The 15,238-nt window shown below is 34.9% G+C and overlaps 1 protein-coding gene across 1 annotated transcript; it reads left to right on the forward strand.

The window, feature by feature from the left end:
* Positions 1 to 209: 209 nt before the first annotated feature.
* On the forward strand, positions 210 to 14,675 carry LOC111507089 (glucosidase 2 subunit alpha). Its single transcript, XM_074181131.1, has 8 exons — positions 210 to 356; positions 416 to 502; positions 733 to 969; positions 1,341 to 1,670; positions 5,287 to 5,985; positions 9,500 to 9,746; positions 9,832 to 10,202; positions 12,275 to 14,675. The coding sequence occupies exons 1-8, from the start codon at positions 343 to 345 to the stop codon at positions 12,996 to 12,998; spliced, it is 2,709 nt and encodes a 902-aa protein (XP_074037232.1). The 5' UTR covers positions 210 to 342; the 3' UTR covers positions 12,999 to 14,675.
* Positions 14,676 to 15,238: the final 563 nt, after the last annotated feature.

Below are 15,238 nucleotides of genomic sequence, written 5' to 3' on the forward strand. Positions count from 1 at the left end.
TTAACAAAAAACCGGAATACCTCATTATTTCCTCGATTATTTTGTTCAAAAAAATCGTAATTTCTCTCCAACTGTAAAATCTTTCGCATACATTTTTCTAGTGCTAGTTATTAGGTTTAATACTTAGGTATTTTGGCATACACCCCCACTATGAAAATTACCTTTCTTAAAGTAACTGTCTACGCCTATGGTTTATCTTTCAGTGAAAACGTCATCCGCCATTCTGAAGAGAGGAAGGTGGTGAACGATGATTGGTCAATTTTTGACAACTGTCAGTTTGTGAGGTTAGCGACCGAAAGGAGATCACTCTAAATCATTACAAAAAGTGTAGCCGGTGCCAACATGGCGCTTCGAAGGTGATTTCTCCGCAATAGTTTTCAACTCCCATCATATTCATGACTTACTTTCTTTTCAGAATTCTAATCACGGCATCGAGCCTGTATTTCTGTTTGGCTGTGGACAAGAACAACTTCAAAACATGCGATCAGAGCAGTTTTTGTAGGTAAGGAACCACTCAAGAGCTTAAGTTGTTCCACAGGGTACTGAAATATTTTAAATACCACAAAAACGTTGAACAAATTTGGTTTTTGAGAAGGAAATCTCATTTTTTAAATGGTCTTTTCGGATCTTTTCACCTTCCACAATCGGAAAGAAATAAAAATAATAATTGTTGAGGACACTTCAAACAGTCCTTTGAAAGCAAAATGATTGACTGACTTTTATTTTTCATAGACGGCTGCGGAACGTGAAACCAGACAATAGCAAATACGAACTAGATTTATCCTCCTTGCAAGTGACAGACGACAGCATCGAAGCGAAATTGGTGAACACGGAAGTTGGTGCTCAATTCAAATTCTCTCTAACTGCCATCAACGGAAATATCTTCAGAGTGCAGGTGGATGAGGTGAACCCCTTGTATACGAGATACAGACCGCAGTTCGCCTTGAATGGAGAAGTACAACTGGCAAAGTAAGATTTAAAGATAAGAAGTTACGTGTACGTTAGTTATAAAATACAGTAAAAATAATAATAATACTTAATTCATGTTGGATCACTAAACCAGTTAACTGAATCACCATAGTATTTAATCTGACGATATAACTTAAAATCAACTGCGAAAGGTAATCTTTTGAATCGATGACGTAGGTAACTAGTACATTATTAAAAACACTGAAAGGTCCACAATGACTGCCTTGAGGAACACAAGAACTCACAGAGAATTATACTAATTATGGTAGAAAAAATACTTGTTATAGTTGAATAAGTGAATATCAGTGAAATGTTACTGATTCTCATTCGATGAAAGTTACAGATTTTGAAACAAACTATCATTCTTTTAGGTTGCAGATTCTCGACAGGAACAAAGACTCCGTAACGGCTCAGTATGCCGATAACAAAGCGGTGATATCTGCCAGACCGTTCAAAATCGACTTTTTCAAAAAAGACTCCTTGGTAAGTGTCGTCAATGGCAGGGGCTTGTTCACTTTCGAACACTACAGGAAAAAGCCTGCTGAAGGCGAGGCGGAACAAGCTCCTGAAGATCCTGGCGCGTGGGAAGAGAACTTTAAATCGCACCACGATAGCAAACCAAAAGGTCCTTCGGCTGTCGGTTTGGATGTTACATTCCCTGGAGCTTTGAGAGCTTATGGATTACCTGAGCATGGAGACAGGTAAGGTTTTGGGAAAAATATTGAAAATACCTTTATTGTTCACTATTGTTTCAATATACGAGTACAAGCAACATCAGAACCATCATTCACATGACTGAAGAAAAAGAAGTTCTACAAATTATCACTTAAGAATTCCCAACTGCAACAAAAATATGGTTCACAGATTTTTAGTTTATACTTTAGCCGAAGCATTCAACTTTCTTCCTTCCAGTATAAAATAGATAGAAACTTTCGAAATCAAAAAATTATATTTTCCATACTTTTGTGAAAATACTGAATAAATAATTATTGCAACATTTACATTCTTCACTGGCATATGCATATTATGAAGTTATCACGATGTATTAATGTTAATTCTAAGCCGTCATATAATTTGAAATCTGCCTATATAATAGAGTTGCACAATATGTGCCAATACTCTATTATTGAATCAAGGTAATCAGGTCTTCTTTGTTGGTGTGTACTATTTTGTAAAATTTTGTAAACTTTTTGTTTCTAATTTTTCTGACATATTTTCTAAAATGATAATAACATAGACTGACGATTTTGAGATTAGAAACATCTTGTTTTTTAATAGAAATTTTCCTATGAATTCTAAAAGTTGAGTTCATCAAAAATGAGGAAACGAGATATTAAAATTGCATCTAGAACAAGTAATACGTTGCGAAAGTTACTTAAAAATAATAAATACAAAACAGCCAAATTCGAGAAATCAGGAGTATATAAATTAAAGTGTGGAACGTGTCCTCATGTATATATTGGTCAAACTGCCAGAACATTCAGGAATCGAATCCAGGAACATCATATGAGCTATGTAAATAAGAAAACAAGTTCAACATATTCAAATCATCTTTTAGAAGAAAATTTTAACGAAAAGTTTGACACAAAGAAAATAAAGGTTTGAAACTGAATCATTTGAAAGCAATGTAAATTAATAAACTCAAAAATAAATGACCAACTGGATTTGAATAGATCACCATTATTGAACTTGTTTTCTTAAAAAACTGAGGAAGTATTATTATTGATGTAGAAGTTAGGTAATATGCTTCAGGTAATTGAAGAGGTACCTCAGGTAGAGGTTTAGTAATTTGATGGAGGTAGTTCCAATTGTAGTTACCTATGGTATATGAATATTAGTGTAAAAGGTAACTTGTAATATTCAAATCACTGTTTTAGAAGCTACTGTTGGCGAAACATGTCGTGATATATTTTTCAAATAAAGTTTGTGGAGATCAAATTGTATACTTTCTGTTTCTTCTTGAATTTACACATGGACAGTTCATATCACCATTCATGACTTAATAAAGGAATCTTGAGTCAATTTCAGCTCGGTGGTGCTCCAGAGTAGATAAGTTCAAAAGGAGCAGATTGAAGGACCCATAGTCTGATATCTTTTTTCTGAAAAGTAATAATATCGCTCATTTTCAAAAAACAAAGAATTGGACGTAAACTACGGAACAAAAGATGATTTGAGTAAATTCATTAAAAACAATTAAGACAAAACCCCAGATCGTGAGTATATAAGTTGACTTGTGGTTCTTGTCCTAAATTTTATATGCAAAACCGAAGAACTTTCTCCGAAGGAATAAAAGACCATAGTAGTAGTTTTTTTGGATGAGAATACTAATTCAACATTTGCAAACCATCTTTTGACGGAGAGGCACGAGTTCAATCACGATTATGGCAGATTGCATTTGGAAGAGAAATGTGCAAAACTCAACCATTTGTAATATTTAGAAATCAAATGATTTAAGAATTCGGGATTATTGCTCGACGATCAAATAGATTTGAATTGTTTCCCTTTATGGAATTTACTTTGCAAGGCGGAAATTAGGATAGATTTCAAAAGTAGGTGATATTATTCTCCAATCTATAAAAGCATGACACAAAATTTAATTATTGCGACGCCCGAAGATGATAATAATGATATTTATTTGCCACTCAATTTGAAATATACAATAATTGTAATTATCGACAAATAAAAATAAAGTTCCCACATAATAATATACTATAGATTATAATGAATGATATATTTATTTATTTTTTTTATTTAATATCGTTTAATGTCTTAAGAACTAACATCTTGTTGACAAACACTTTGTAACTCTAATGCGTGTTACCATACGATAGATGCAATATATGAAATAGGGAATAAGCTTTTTTCCATTGGCAGGTACTTATTAAACACTAAGTTACAATGTAAATAATACTAAGTTCAGATCATAGATGAGGGAGAGAGTATCTTATAAATATGTATAAATTAAGTTTTTATGTATAAATAAAATTGTCTTAAAAAATTAAAATTGTAAGATAAAATTAAATTAAAATTAAAATAAGATTAAAATTAGAGTTACACTTGTATAGATAAAATTAATATTGTATAAATAAAATTAATGTTGTATAAATAAAGTTGTCAATAGAATTAAAATTTGTATAAATAAAATTATTTCGTCATGAGTTTAGTTAATCATCGTAATATTCTGTCAAGTTATAATAAACCTTGTCGATGAGATGATTTTTTAGGTTTTTCCTGAATATTTCATAACTTTCAGATACTCTTATGGACAAAGGTACCTTGTTGAATATTTTTAAACCATTGTAAATAACAGAATTTTTTATTAAAGTCGAGTTTGGTTTTGTAGTTCTAAGCTGATCAACCTGTCGTGTATCATATGCTATGTTACCTTCAGTATATTTGAACTTGTTTTTGTATATTAGGCTTGCTGTTTCTAGAATGAATATCGACGTCAGGGTTAATATTTTAGTCTTTTTGAATAACGGCCTACAAGATTCTGTCCATTGGGCTTTGCAAATGTATCTAACTGCCCTTTTTTGTATTACAAAGATAGAATCGAATAACTGGGATGTGCATGCTCCCCAGAACGCTATTCCGTATCTCAAATGTGCATCTACCAATGCATAGTATGCACATTTGGCCGCCTGGAATCCCAATTCATTTGAAACCACTCTGAGAGCATAGCATCCTGAGGCAATTTTTTTTTAAGGTTTGTTATGTGGTCCTCAAATTTTAGTCTACCATCTATTTGAAGCCCCAAGAATTTCGTAGATGGGTTATCTTCAATCAATAAATATAAAGTTTCTTTTGGTATGAACAAAAATTACATATAGTTAATACAGGGTGGGCCATCGAAAACTTGACATAGAAGTTTTGGATACTAATCGTCCCCAGTTCCCTATTAAAATTCCAAGGGTTGTTCACCCCTCTGCTCCGGGGTTGAAGTAACGACGCTGTAAATGGGGAAAAAACTGCCCCCTACCCAATTAAAATCGACCTGTTTGAGGGTTTTTTAGGATTTTCAAGATTAGTACCCAAAACCTCCATGTCAAATTCTCGATTACCCACCCTGTATAAATAGAGTTATACAAATTTGTCATTTAATAAAACAGTCGCAATAAGTACATTGCTATTGTATAGCGAAACACGTGTTTGTTTCGTAAACTGTCAAGTGGAAATCTCACATTGAAGTGTGTTTTTTTTTAATGCGTTCTCGAAAGTTGTCTTATTTCAAATTTCTTCCAAATAATTTCAAATTCATATCAATTTCCCAATCCACAGACCAGTTTAACCCCATTTCTGTTCTTCATTTCTCCACAGACTTCCCCTGAGAACGACTGGGCCCGGCGGAGTGGATCCCTACCGCCTATACAACTTGGATGTATTCGAATACGAACTCGACTCCACCATGGCAATCTACGGTTCAGTGCCCGTCGTCCACGCCCACTCCCCCAAGCACACCGTGGGAGTCTTCTGGCACAACGCCGCCGAAACATGGGTGGACATCAACAACAGCAAAGACGGCAACGTCATGTCTTCGCTAGTGAACCTCGTCTCCGGCAGCAAGTCGGAGAGTAGCGTAGAGGCACATTTCATGAGCGAAAGCGGCGTCGTCGACCTCTTTGTCCTGATGGGGCCCTCCCCGAGGGACACGGTGCGTCAGTATGCTTCACTGACCGGCGTGGCTCCGTTGCCCCAGTACTTTACGCTCGCGTACCACCAGTGTCGGTGGAACTACAACGATGAAGACGATGTGACGTCAGTTGTAGAGAATTTCGACGCTCACGACATGCCGGTTGATATCATGTGGCTGGATATCGAGTACACCGACGGAAAGAAGTACTTCACTTGGGACAAGATCAAGTTCCCGCATCCCGACGTTATGATCGGGAATCTCACGTCGACAGGGAGGAAGCTGGTTGTCATAATCGACCCGCACATCAAGCGAGAGTCTGGATATTTCTTGCACGAGGACGCTTTGGCCAATGACTATTACGTGAAGACAAAGGAGGGCAATGTGTAAGTATTTTTCTAATACGCTTTTATTAGCTTCACCTGTATGTATGTTTTTTTTGTCAGTTTGTTTGTAACTCTCCCTTCATGGTATTAGCCAGGGGAGTAGTTGTTTTCTGATAGGTGTCAGTCCATCAACCTACTGTGTAGGGTGTTGAGACTGGCCTGAACGAATTGTTCTTTTAGATGATTTGATTTATAGCCTGTCTTCAAGTATGTCCACTGACTATACGTGAAAGATTCGAGTTTTAGTTTATTGAATACATTTCTTAATTCATTATTCATTTTATCAGCTACTGTTTCTATATTATTTCCTGAAATTGATAACAAAGTGTCGTCTGCAAAAAGGTTCATGAAATCACAACCAAGGATAGTATCCATATCATTCAGGTAAATTAAAAATAATATAGGTCCCAAAACACTCCCCTGAGGTACCCCGAAAATGACATCGTGAGATGATGACACTGAATCCTTTATTTTGGTTACCTGTTTGTGTTGTGATAAATAATCAGTCAGCCATAACAAAACAGTTTCCCTGATACCAATACTTGGCAGTTTATTTAAGATCTAAAAACCTCTTTTGAGATATAAAAATATGGCTATAATATATGTCCCTTATGTATTGATTCTTTCCATTTTGCATTCTCAACAACAGATGTTAATAGACCCTCCTTCAGTAGTATAAAAATTAAGAACATCAAGGAGGAAATCATAGAGTTGAAAGAAATCAAGTACTTAGGGGATAATAGATAAAAACTTAAAATGGAGTAACCATATTGACTATCTAACAAATAAAGTGAGGAAGCTTATATATTAATTTTATCAACTACGAAATATCCTCTCTAAAAATCTCCTTTTATTAATTTACAAATCACTGGCCGAATCACTCTTTCGTTATGGTATGGGGAGGAATGTACAAAAATGCTCTACAAAAACTAAATGTCATTCAAAATTATATATTAAAAATAATATATAGGAAAACAAAACGTTATCAGACAACACTACTTTATAATGAAGACGTTGGTGACATAAGATCTCTATATTTTCATAGCCTATGTATATATGCCTACAAATACAAGCAATATCAAAACCATCCTTCACATAACTATACAACCAGAAGTACTACAAACCATCACTTAAGAATTCCCAACTGCAACAAAAATATTGTTCATAGATGTTTAATATATACTTTACCTAAAGCATTCAACCTTCTTCCATCCAGTATAAAAGAAAAAAAAATTTCAAGAAATTCAGTGTTCTATCAAAAAAATATATTTTTCATAATTATTACACCTTTCTAAAAATACTGAATAAATAAATTAATGCAACATTTACACTTCTTTGCTGACATACGCTTATGAAGTTTTCATTATGTTTTAATATTATTCCTAAGCCATTTTGTTACAAGACTTATTTGAAATCCGCATATATAATAGAGTTGCACAATACAAGTGTTCAATCACTTAGGTGCCAAACTCAGTAATGTAATCAGAAATTAGTATAGCTAACCAAATCTTCGATTAACTTGCTGAACTATAAAATGTATAGTATATTTCCTAGTATGTATATGGATGTATATATATATATATATATATATATATATATATATATATATATATATGTATATGTATATGTGTGTGTATATATATCATATCATATTTATTGTATTGTTATCATTTTCAATTGTATAAATTGTATAAAAATTGTATATTGATTTTGAGAATCCTATTGTTACAGTGCTTTTGTATAATATGATTATATTAAATAAAATTAAATTAAAAATATTGTGACTTGTAATGCAGACTCTCATGAATGGTGTTTTCTGAAACCTGACTGATATTTTAGTAAAATATCATTATTTTCTAGATATTCAATGAGTTGATTATAAACCGTGAGTTCTAATATTTTTTCAATACAAGGCAAAGTGTTGATTGGTCTAAATTCCCAGGATTTATTTGTGTTGGGGACTTTCTGAATTGAAACAAGGACACTGGTCTTGAACTCCTTCGGGAATCTGCCAGTGCTCAAAGATGTATTGATAAAATGCAACAATGCACCAAACGTTTTTTAAATAAGTTCGCAATTAAGTATCTCACTGCTGTATATAATAGAACAAGCATCAAATATAATTAATATTCATATACATTCATATGTCGACACAACTGCTTTTCATTTAAAAATATCACATTTTATTAAAAAAAATCACTGTAAATTGTGAAAATAATAAGACTTGCAGTTCTTTCAACAATGTGGCATGTTACATGGTCATTTGGTCCCTATTGAACAGGAAATAATTCAATAAAAGGAAAAGACGTGGAGGTAATTGTTGCCGAGTGAGATATGAGGAATAAACAGCTAAATAGAAATGAAAGAAATGGAGATATATGCAAGAGAGGAAATTGACAGGCAGAGGGAGAAATAAAGGAAACTTGGAATAAAGAAACAGAGAAAGGAGGTTAGGATTATGAAGTAGAAAATTGAAATATATGTGAATAAAAAAAAGAGGTTTTCAGAAAACCAGTAAATTCAGTAACGACATAGAACCAGATAGGTTCAAAAAGGAAAGCAGGAAGAATGATAAAAGAAGTGAGGTGAATGCTACATTTATAGTACCTAATAAAAAATAAAGCTCTTCCAAACAAAAGCAGAGCAAGGGAATGGAAAAGGAGAAATGGATTCGCGAAGGAAAGATAAAGGAGAAAACAGGGGGAGTGATAATAGGAGGGGTAGCAAAATGGGAGAGCTTAGAAGAGCAAAATATTAGAAGATAAAATAGATGGTGGAGAAAAAGGAAAGAGAAATGACAGAAAAAAGAAGAGAATGGCATTATAGGAGAGTGTCAAGTTAGAGAGTAGGAGGAAAGTGTATGTGGAAAAAAACAGATAGGAGAAGTGATAAAGTGGAAATCCATAGAAAGATGTATTGAAAGGAAAAAGTGTGAGATTGACTTGGGAGATATACATTTTTACAAAGAATTAGATGAAAATGTGGTAGAGGATAAGAGAGCTTCAAAAGTGTGCGAGAAAGTTGTAGGAAAGGTGATATTGAACAAAAGAAAATTACATAATTCTGGGTTCAGGGAAATATGATGGTGGCATGATAGTGTGAGATAAGAGGTATGCAAACATCAATCAATACCAATAACATGTTTTTCAGAGCAGAATTATTGAGATATAGTAGAAAAAAGGGAAAGAAAAAAATTACAAGAGCATTAATAGTAAATGGAAAGAGTACTAATGGTAAAAACAGATGAAAAATTAAATGAAAGAGGGAAAATCGAGATAGCGAGAAATATGGAAGGAAAAGAAGAGTGAGATTGATTTGGGAGACATAAATGTGTATAGATATAGAGAGATGTGAAAAAGATATTTGAGATGAAAAAAAATTGGTACTAAGAAAAGGTATATGTGAGAAATATAATAAAAGATGATAGGGTGAGACTATGTAAACATAATTGCCAAAAGAAAAAGGGAAGACTTTGAGTGGTACATTTTTTCAAATCTGATATTATTTTGTACAGGTACGAAGGTTGGTGTTGGCCAGGATCTAGCAGCTACTTAGATTTCTATGATCCTAGAACATTCGACTACTACAAGGGTTTATACGCTTTGGACAAATTTGTCGGTACTACCAATGACGTAAACATTTGGAACGACATGAACGAACCATCAGTGTTCAACGGACCGGAAATAACTATGCCAAAGGACTGCCTGCATTACGGAGGATGGGAACATAGGGATATCCACAACGAATACCCTCTAGCCCAAGTAAGTATACATTATTCAATAGTAATAATAATAATTCTCTAGCGAGGTAACTTATCTTTATGGTTACTCTTCAATTACCTTTCAGAGCACTGCTACCTTCCAAGGCCTTCTCGAGAGATCCCCAAACCGCAGACCGTTCATCTTGACCAGAGGTCACTTCGCGGGCACTCAACGATCCGCAGCCATCTGGACCGGAGACAACGCAGCAGAATGGTCCCATCTCGCCATCAGCTACCCGATGTGTCTGTCCGAAGCGCTAGGAGGTATTAGCTTCTGCGGTGCAGATGTCGGAGGGTTCTTCAACAATCCTGATGTCGAATTGCTGCAGAGGTGGTACCAGGCTGCCATTTGGTTGCCGTTCTTCAGGGCGCACGCGCACATCGATACTAGGAGGAGGGAGCCTTACCTTTTTAACGAGGACGTGAGGAACAGGATCAGAGCGGCTTTGAGACTCAGGTTGGTAATTGGAGTGAAAGAGAGACGGTATGAGGTAGTGATGGGCTTGTGAGAAGAGATTGGAGCGGAGTGGGGGAAGTATAAAGTATGAAGGGGGAATTTAGGCGTATGAATTTTCAAGTCGAAGTTTGAAAAACTCGAAGAATGATTGAGAGAGTTTTGAAAACTATTTCACTTTGTCAAAATAGCAATTCAAAAAATAAACAGTGTCATAGTAATGAGCAATGAAAAACAAATTATAAAATGAAAAAGAAGAAACTGTTGAAGGAGATGTAAGAGAGTTTTCCAAAAAGATTGGAGAAAAGTCACATATTTGTAAAGAGAGAGGTTTGGAGTTTGAGAGATACTGAAAAAGAGGCTGGGGAAAGTTTTTGGTCATTTCAAATGGGTATAACATTCAGATTGATTCTGAGAATGGAAGTAGATAATTGTTAGAAAATGAAGCTTAGATAGTTAGGAAAGCATGAAAATGAAATGACGAAAAAAGTAGATTAGTGAATATTGAAGGGAAATGGGAAAATAGACACATAAATTGAGAAAGTAAGGAACTTAGACATGAGAGATGCTGAAAAAGAGGTTGAAAAAAGACGGAGAAATTGGAATGGAAAGTTTTTTTATGATTTTGATGTGTGATTATAATGGATTTCTTCAGATTTATTGTACGCTAGAAACAAGAGATTGAGAAAGCAAGAAATAATTCGACTGGAGAGAAATGGAAGATGAGAATTGCTGGAAATGATTAGGAAGACAGGATAGAGTGAAATTGAAAAGGTGGGAAAGTAGACGAGAAAAAGAAGTTGAAACAGGATGGGGAAATTGAAATGATGGTGAATTTGTCAATTTTGAGGTGTGGTTAAGGATTTAACTGGAAAGGAATGAGAGATGAGAATTTCTGAGAGTGGGAAAGCCTGAAATTAATTTTTAGATATGATATACTGCTATATGTTGAAAAAAAGAAGGACGAGATTTTTGTTTTTTGCATGGTAACAGTAAATTCTTCCAATAAAAGATTGGAAAGACAACAAAAGGCTCTACTGGAAGAAAACGACAGTTGAGAAGGGCTGGAGAATGGGAGAAATTGAAAGAGTGTGAAAGAGACCTTGAAGTGAGAATAAAAGAAACTATGAGAGATTGGCAAGGAGGGGGAAATTGAGGAGCCAGACGGGAATCAAAACAAATAATTTGAGATCGGAAAATTGTAATCAAGGGAGCGAATGCAGGATAATAGGGTGGAAAACATTTATAGGAATGAAAATGAGTAAGATAGCGGAGTATCAAAAAAGAGATGGAGATGAAATGATAGGCTAGAAGATAGATATTGAGATGTTAGAGAGTTATGGTGAAAGGGTCCTTTAGGTCGGTATTAACCTCTTTCCCTCCATCTTTTATTCCTCTTTTTTTCATTTCCTCATCACTTTATTTGTTTTTCTTATATCTTCTGCGATTTTTCTCTCAACACTTTTTTTGTCACACATTATTTTTCTTTTGTTTATACTACTTCTGATTCTGATATGTATCTATCACCACTGCTGCATATTACTTTTATTTGGTTTTTCCTTAGTTTAATTCAAATCTTGGTTTTTTTACTCGTGTATTTTTTTCTCTTATACATTTTTTTTGCTTTCATTTCTATATCTTTGACACTTTTCCGTTTCTCTAAATTATCTTCATTGTATGTCATTCTCCTCTTCAATTTCAACCTTGTCCCTTCTACATATTTGTTTTTTTATATCCTTCGGCACTTTCTCCCTCCCATTTCTCTTTTAGTCGCAGAGTTTGTCTTCTTTGTTCATTCTTTTTTTGCTTTCTGATCTCATTCTTTCCATCATTTCTTTCTTATTTCTCTTTCACTGTCTATTCGTCCAGTTCCTCCTAAACCTTTTTTCTTTCCCTTTCACATTTTTTTTAGGATAATAGAAAAATGGATGGGATAGACTGAATAATAGATTTAAGAGGAAAATCAGCCTGAGTTTTGAAAGCAAGATAGACAGTAAAATCTGGAGGAAAATAGATCTTGAACAAAATAATACTGTATCAGATGCCTCTGTTTCATCTGCTTCTTTCCATTCCAGGTACGCCCACCTGCCCCTCTGGTACACCCTCTTCTGGGAACACGAGACAACAGGGGATCCCGTTATCAGACCCCTCTTCTACAGCTACCCCTCCGATGAAAACGTTGTGGATATAGACAGCGAGCTCCTGGTAGGCGACTCCGTCTTAGCCAAAGCGATATCCGAAGCCGGAGCTTCGACTGCCTCTGTATACCTGCCCGGCGGTTCCGACGAATACTGGTATGACGTGGAAGACTTCAAGCTGTACCGCGGCACCGGAAACTTCAACATTCCCGTCACGCTGGATAAGATGGTGGCATTCTACAGAGGCGGGAGCATAATTCCCAGAAAGGACAGACCTAGGAGGGCTTCTAGTCTTATGCATGAAGATCCGTACACGCTCTACGTGGCATTAGACAGCAAGGGGAGCGCCAGCGGCAGGCTCTACGTCGACGACAGGGAAAGCTACGGATACAAGAACGGAAAGTACTTGTACCTTCACTTGAGGTTTGAGAATGGCCAGTTTAGCAGCAGTCCGATCGACAAGACTGATTATCCGACGAAGGAATGGGTGGAGAGAGTGGTTATTTTGGGGGCGCCCAAGGGCACGGTTGGAGCTAATCTAAGCAGCAGGAGTATGGGCACGGTTCGGCTGGAGACTTCGTACAGTGATGATGGGAGGGCGCTGGTCGTGCGCAAGCCTGGAGTTAGCATCAGGGAGGCTTTTACTATAAAGCTGAATTGAGTAGGGTTGGGCATTTGTGAAAGTAGTGATCAAACTGGGGGTTTTTGAAAGTAATTTAGGTGGGGTTGTTGTTTAGGACCAAAGATCATATGGTACCTTCCCGAGGCTTTTGGTGCGCTGAACTCGACCTTGGAATGTTCCTTTGCATTAGAATTTTAAGATATTTGAACCAAAAAGTGCACGAAATAGTTATTTTGTGCTGTTCAAGACTTTTTTCACCTAGCACCTGTTTGGACATTTGGAAGTACAACTCTTCTCCTTTAAAATTCAATTTAGATTTGTCAGATATCTTATTTTGTTCAGCAGGTATATTCGACTGAAGCTCGTCCTATAACCTTGAAGCAAATCCTTTTTGGAATTTTTAGGTTAGTATTTCAGAAAATTCTGACAACAGTAACATTTTGGTCAAGTCCTTATAATGGGGAATGTTCCTCAATTTGGGTTATTACAGCAAATGCATGTTTGAACAAAATAAAGTTGAGTTTAATTCATGAGTTTTTCAAATTCACTTCGAAAAGTATTCAAATTGACGTTTCAAATGTTGGGTTTTAATTTTTAAAGAGATTTGTTTCTAATTCACATATTGGCAACAGCGCCTATATCAAGTTGAAATAATTTATACGTACCTATATATTCTACTTTAAAAAAGGAAAATTATCTTTATAAATCAACAATTAAGGCAAAATATAAATTATAGTTCAATACCACCTCCACAAGCCACATAAACAACAGTTGTTTTGATATTTATTTAAATAGAGGAAGATAGGTTAGGTGCACAAAATGTCATATGTCACAGAATGTCTCGGAACATAAGTAAACAGAACAGCACGCTTCTGAAATATGTCATCTTTGTTTGTTTCATACAGGTAACAGATTCATTGTCCTTTATTAGCTATAACCGATGTTGCCAAATGGTGAAATAGAAACGAATCACTTTAAATGTTGAATGCATTATTTCATTCCTCTTTTTTAAGTATTTGAATAATTTTTTAAAGAAAAAGGTTGAAATGATAAAATTAAAATGCGTTGTTTTAGAGCTCTTTTATGAAAACTACTTGATTTTCATCAGAAGGAACATTCCCCATTTTAAACCTCATCCAATTGCTCAAGACTCCATAATTGTCAACCCAAATTCTATAAAACCTTGGATTAATCCTTTTTTTTTTGCATTTTAAGGTTATAATTTCTGGATATCCTAGGGTAACGTTAACCCATTGATCCAGTCCTTATAATTTAGAACCTTGAAGCTTTGCCCTAGGATTCAGATCTCGGACGTGATAACGTCAGACTTTTTAATCCATACCCAATTGCTGAGAAACTCGGATCATTCAATGAATACCCTAGTGCTCTAGACTCTTGTGAAACAGAAGATCAAATGAAGTCGAATTCAGCACACCAAAAGCATTAGAGAAAGTATACGTTGACTTACCCTTACCAAAAAGCATCCCTTAGTGACATTTCATGAAAATCGGATACTTCAGTTTAATATACGTAAGGTATGGCACTCCCTTATAGTTTTTTTACGGTTAGGTGATAATACAGTCCAGTGATTTTTTCGTTGTTTAGGTCTTCTTTTGTTTTGATTCATAAATTTTCATTTCAGAATGATTTTGGATACATCGCTTGTAAAATATTTTTGGTTTCACTTGTTGAGAAATAAATTGTTCATGAACTTTTGATGTGCTGTTTTATTTCTTGCAAATACTGCGAGTTGAAAATATTACTAAAAAATGATAATTATATTTCTACATTGCCGACGGGGACAAGTGTTGCATTATTAGTCTCCTAGAGGGCGCCACAAACTTTTTCAATTAGAAAAAAGAGGTCTTGTGATACCTCAGTTGATAGGCATTTCAATTCTTTATCCAACAGGTTTTTATTTTTGGAAATCGGATGAGCCTTTCTTAAGTGATTAGCAGTTTTCCATTCGTTTTGACGATCTGCAATTTAATAATAATATTTATTTGTAGTTCCTGCAGCTGAAAAAACAAATGCGCCACTGGAATCAATGAAGTCGCCCCGGAGCGTCAATTAATTTTTATTGTTGTTTTTATTTTTATGGTTGTTTTATAATTTCACACATATAGATAAAATAATTATCTAATTTATAAAACTAAAAAAAAAACTACATACTGGAAGAATACTGTTGATCTTAGTTCTAGCCTAGAAGAAAATAAAACTAGAGAAAAAAACAAAAAAGAGGAAGGAGAGAGGAACAGATTACATGTTAAATGTTCATA

The sequence above is a fragment of the Leptinotarsa decemlineata genome, unplaced genomic scaffold (assembly GCF_025532065.1).
Source record: "Leptinotarsa decemlineata unplaced genomic scaffold, Ldec_3_MD MMD2_tig00026307_RagTag_RagTag, whole genome shotgun sequence".
NCBI classification, from domain to species: Eukaryota; Metazoa; Arthropoda; class Insecta; order Coleoptera; family Chrysomelidae; genus Leptinotarsa; species Leptinotarsa decemlineata.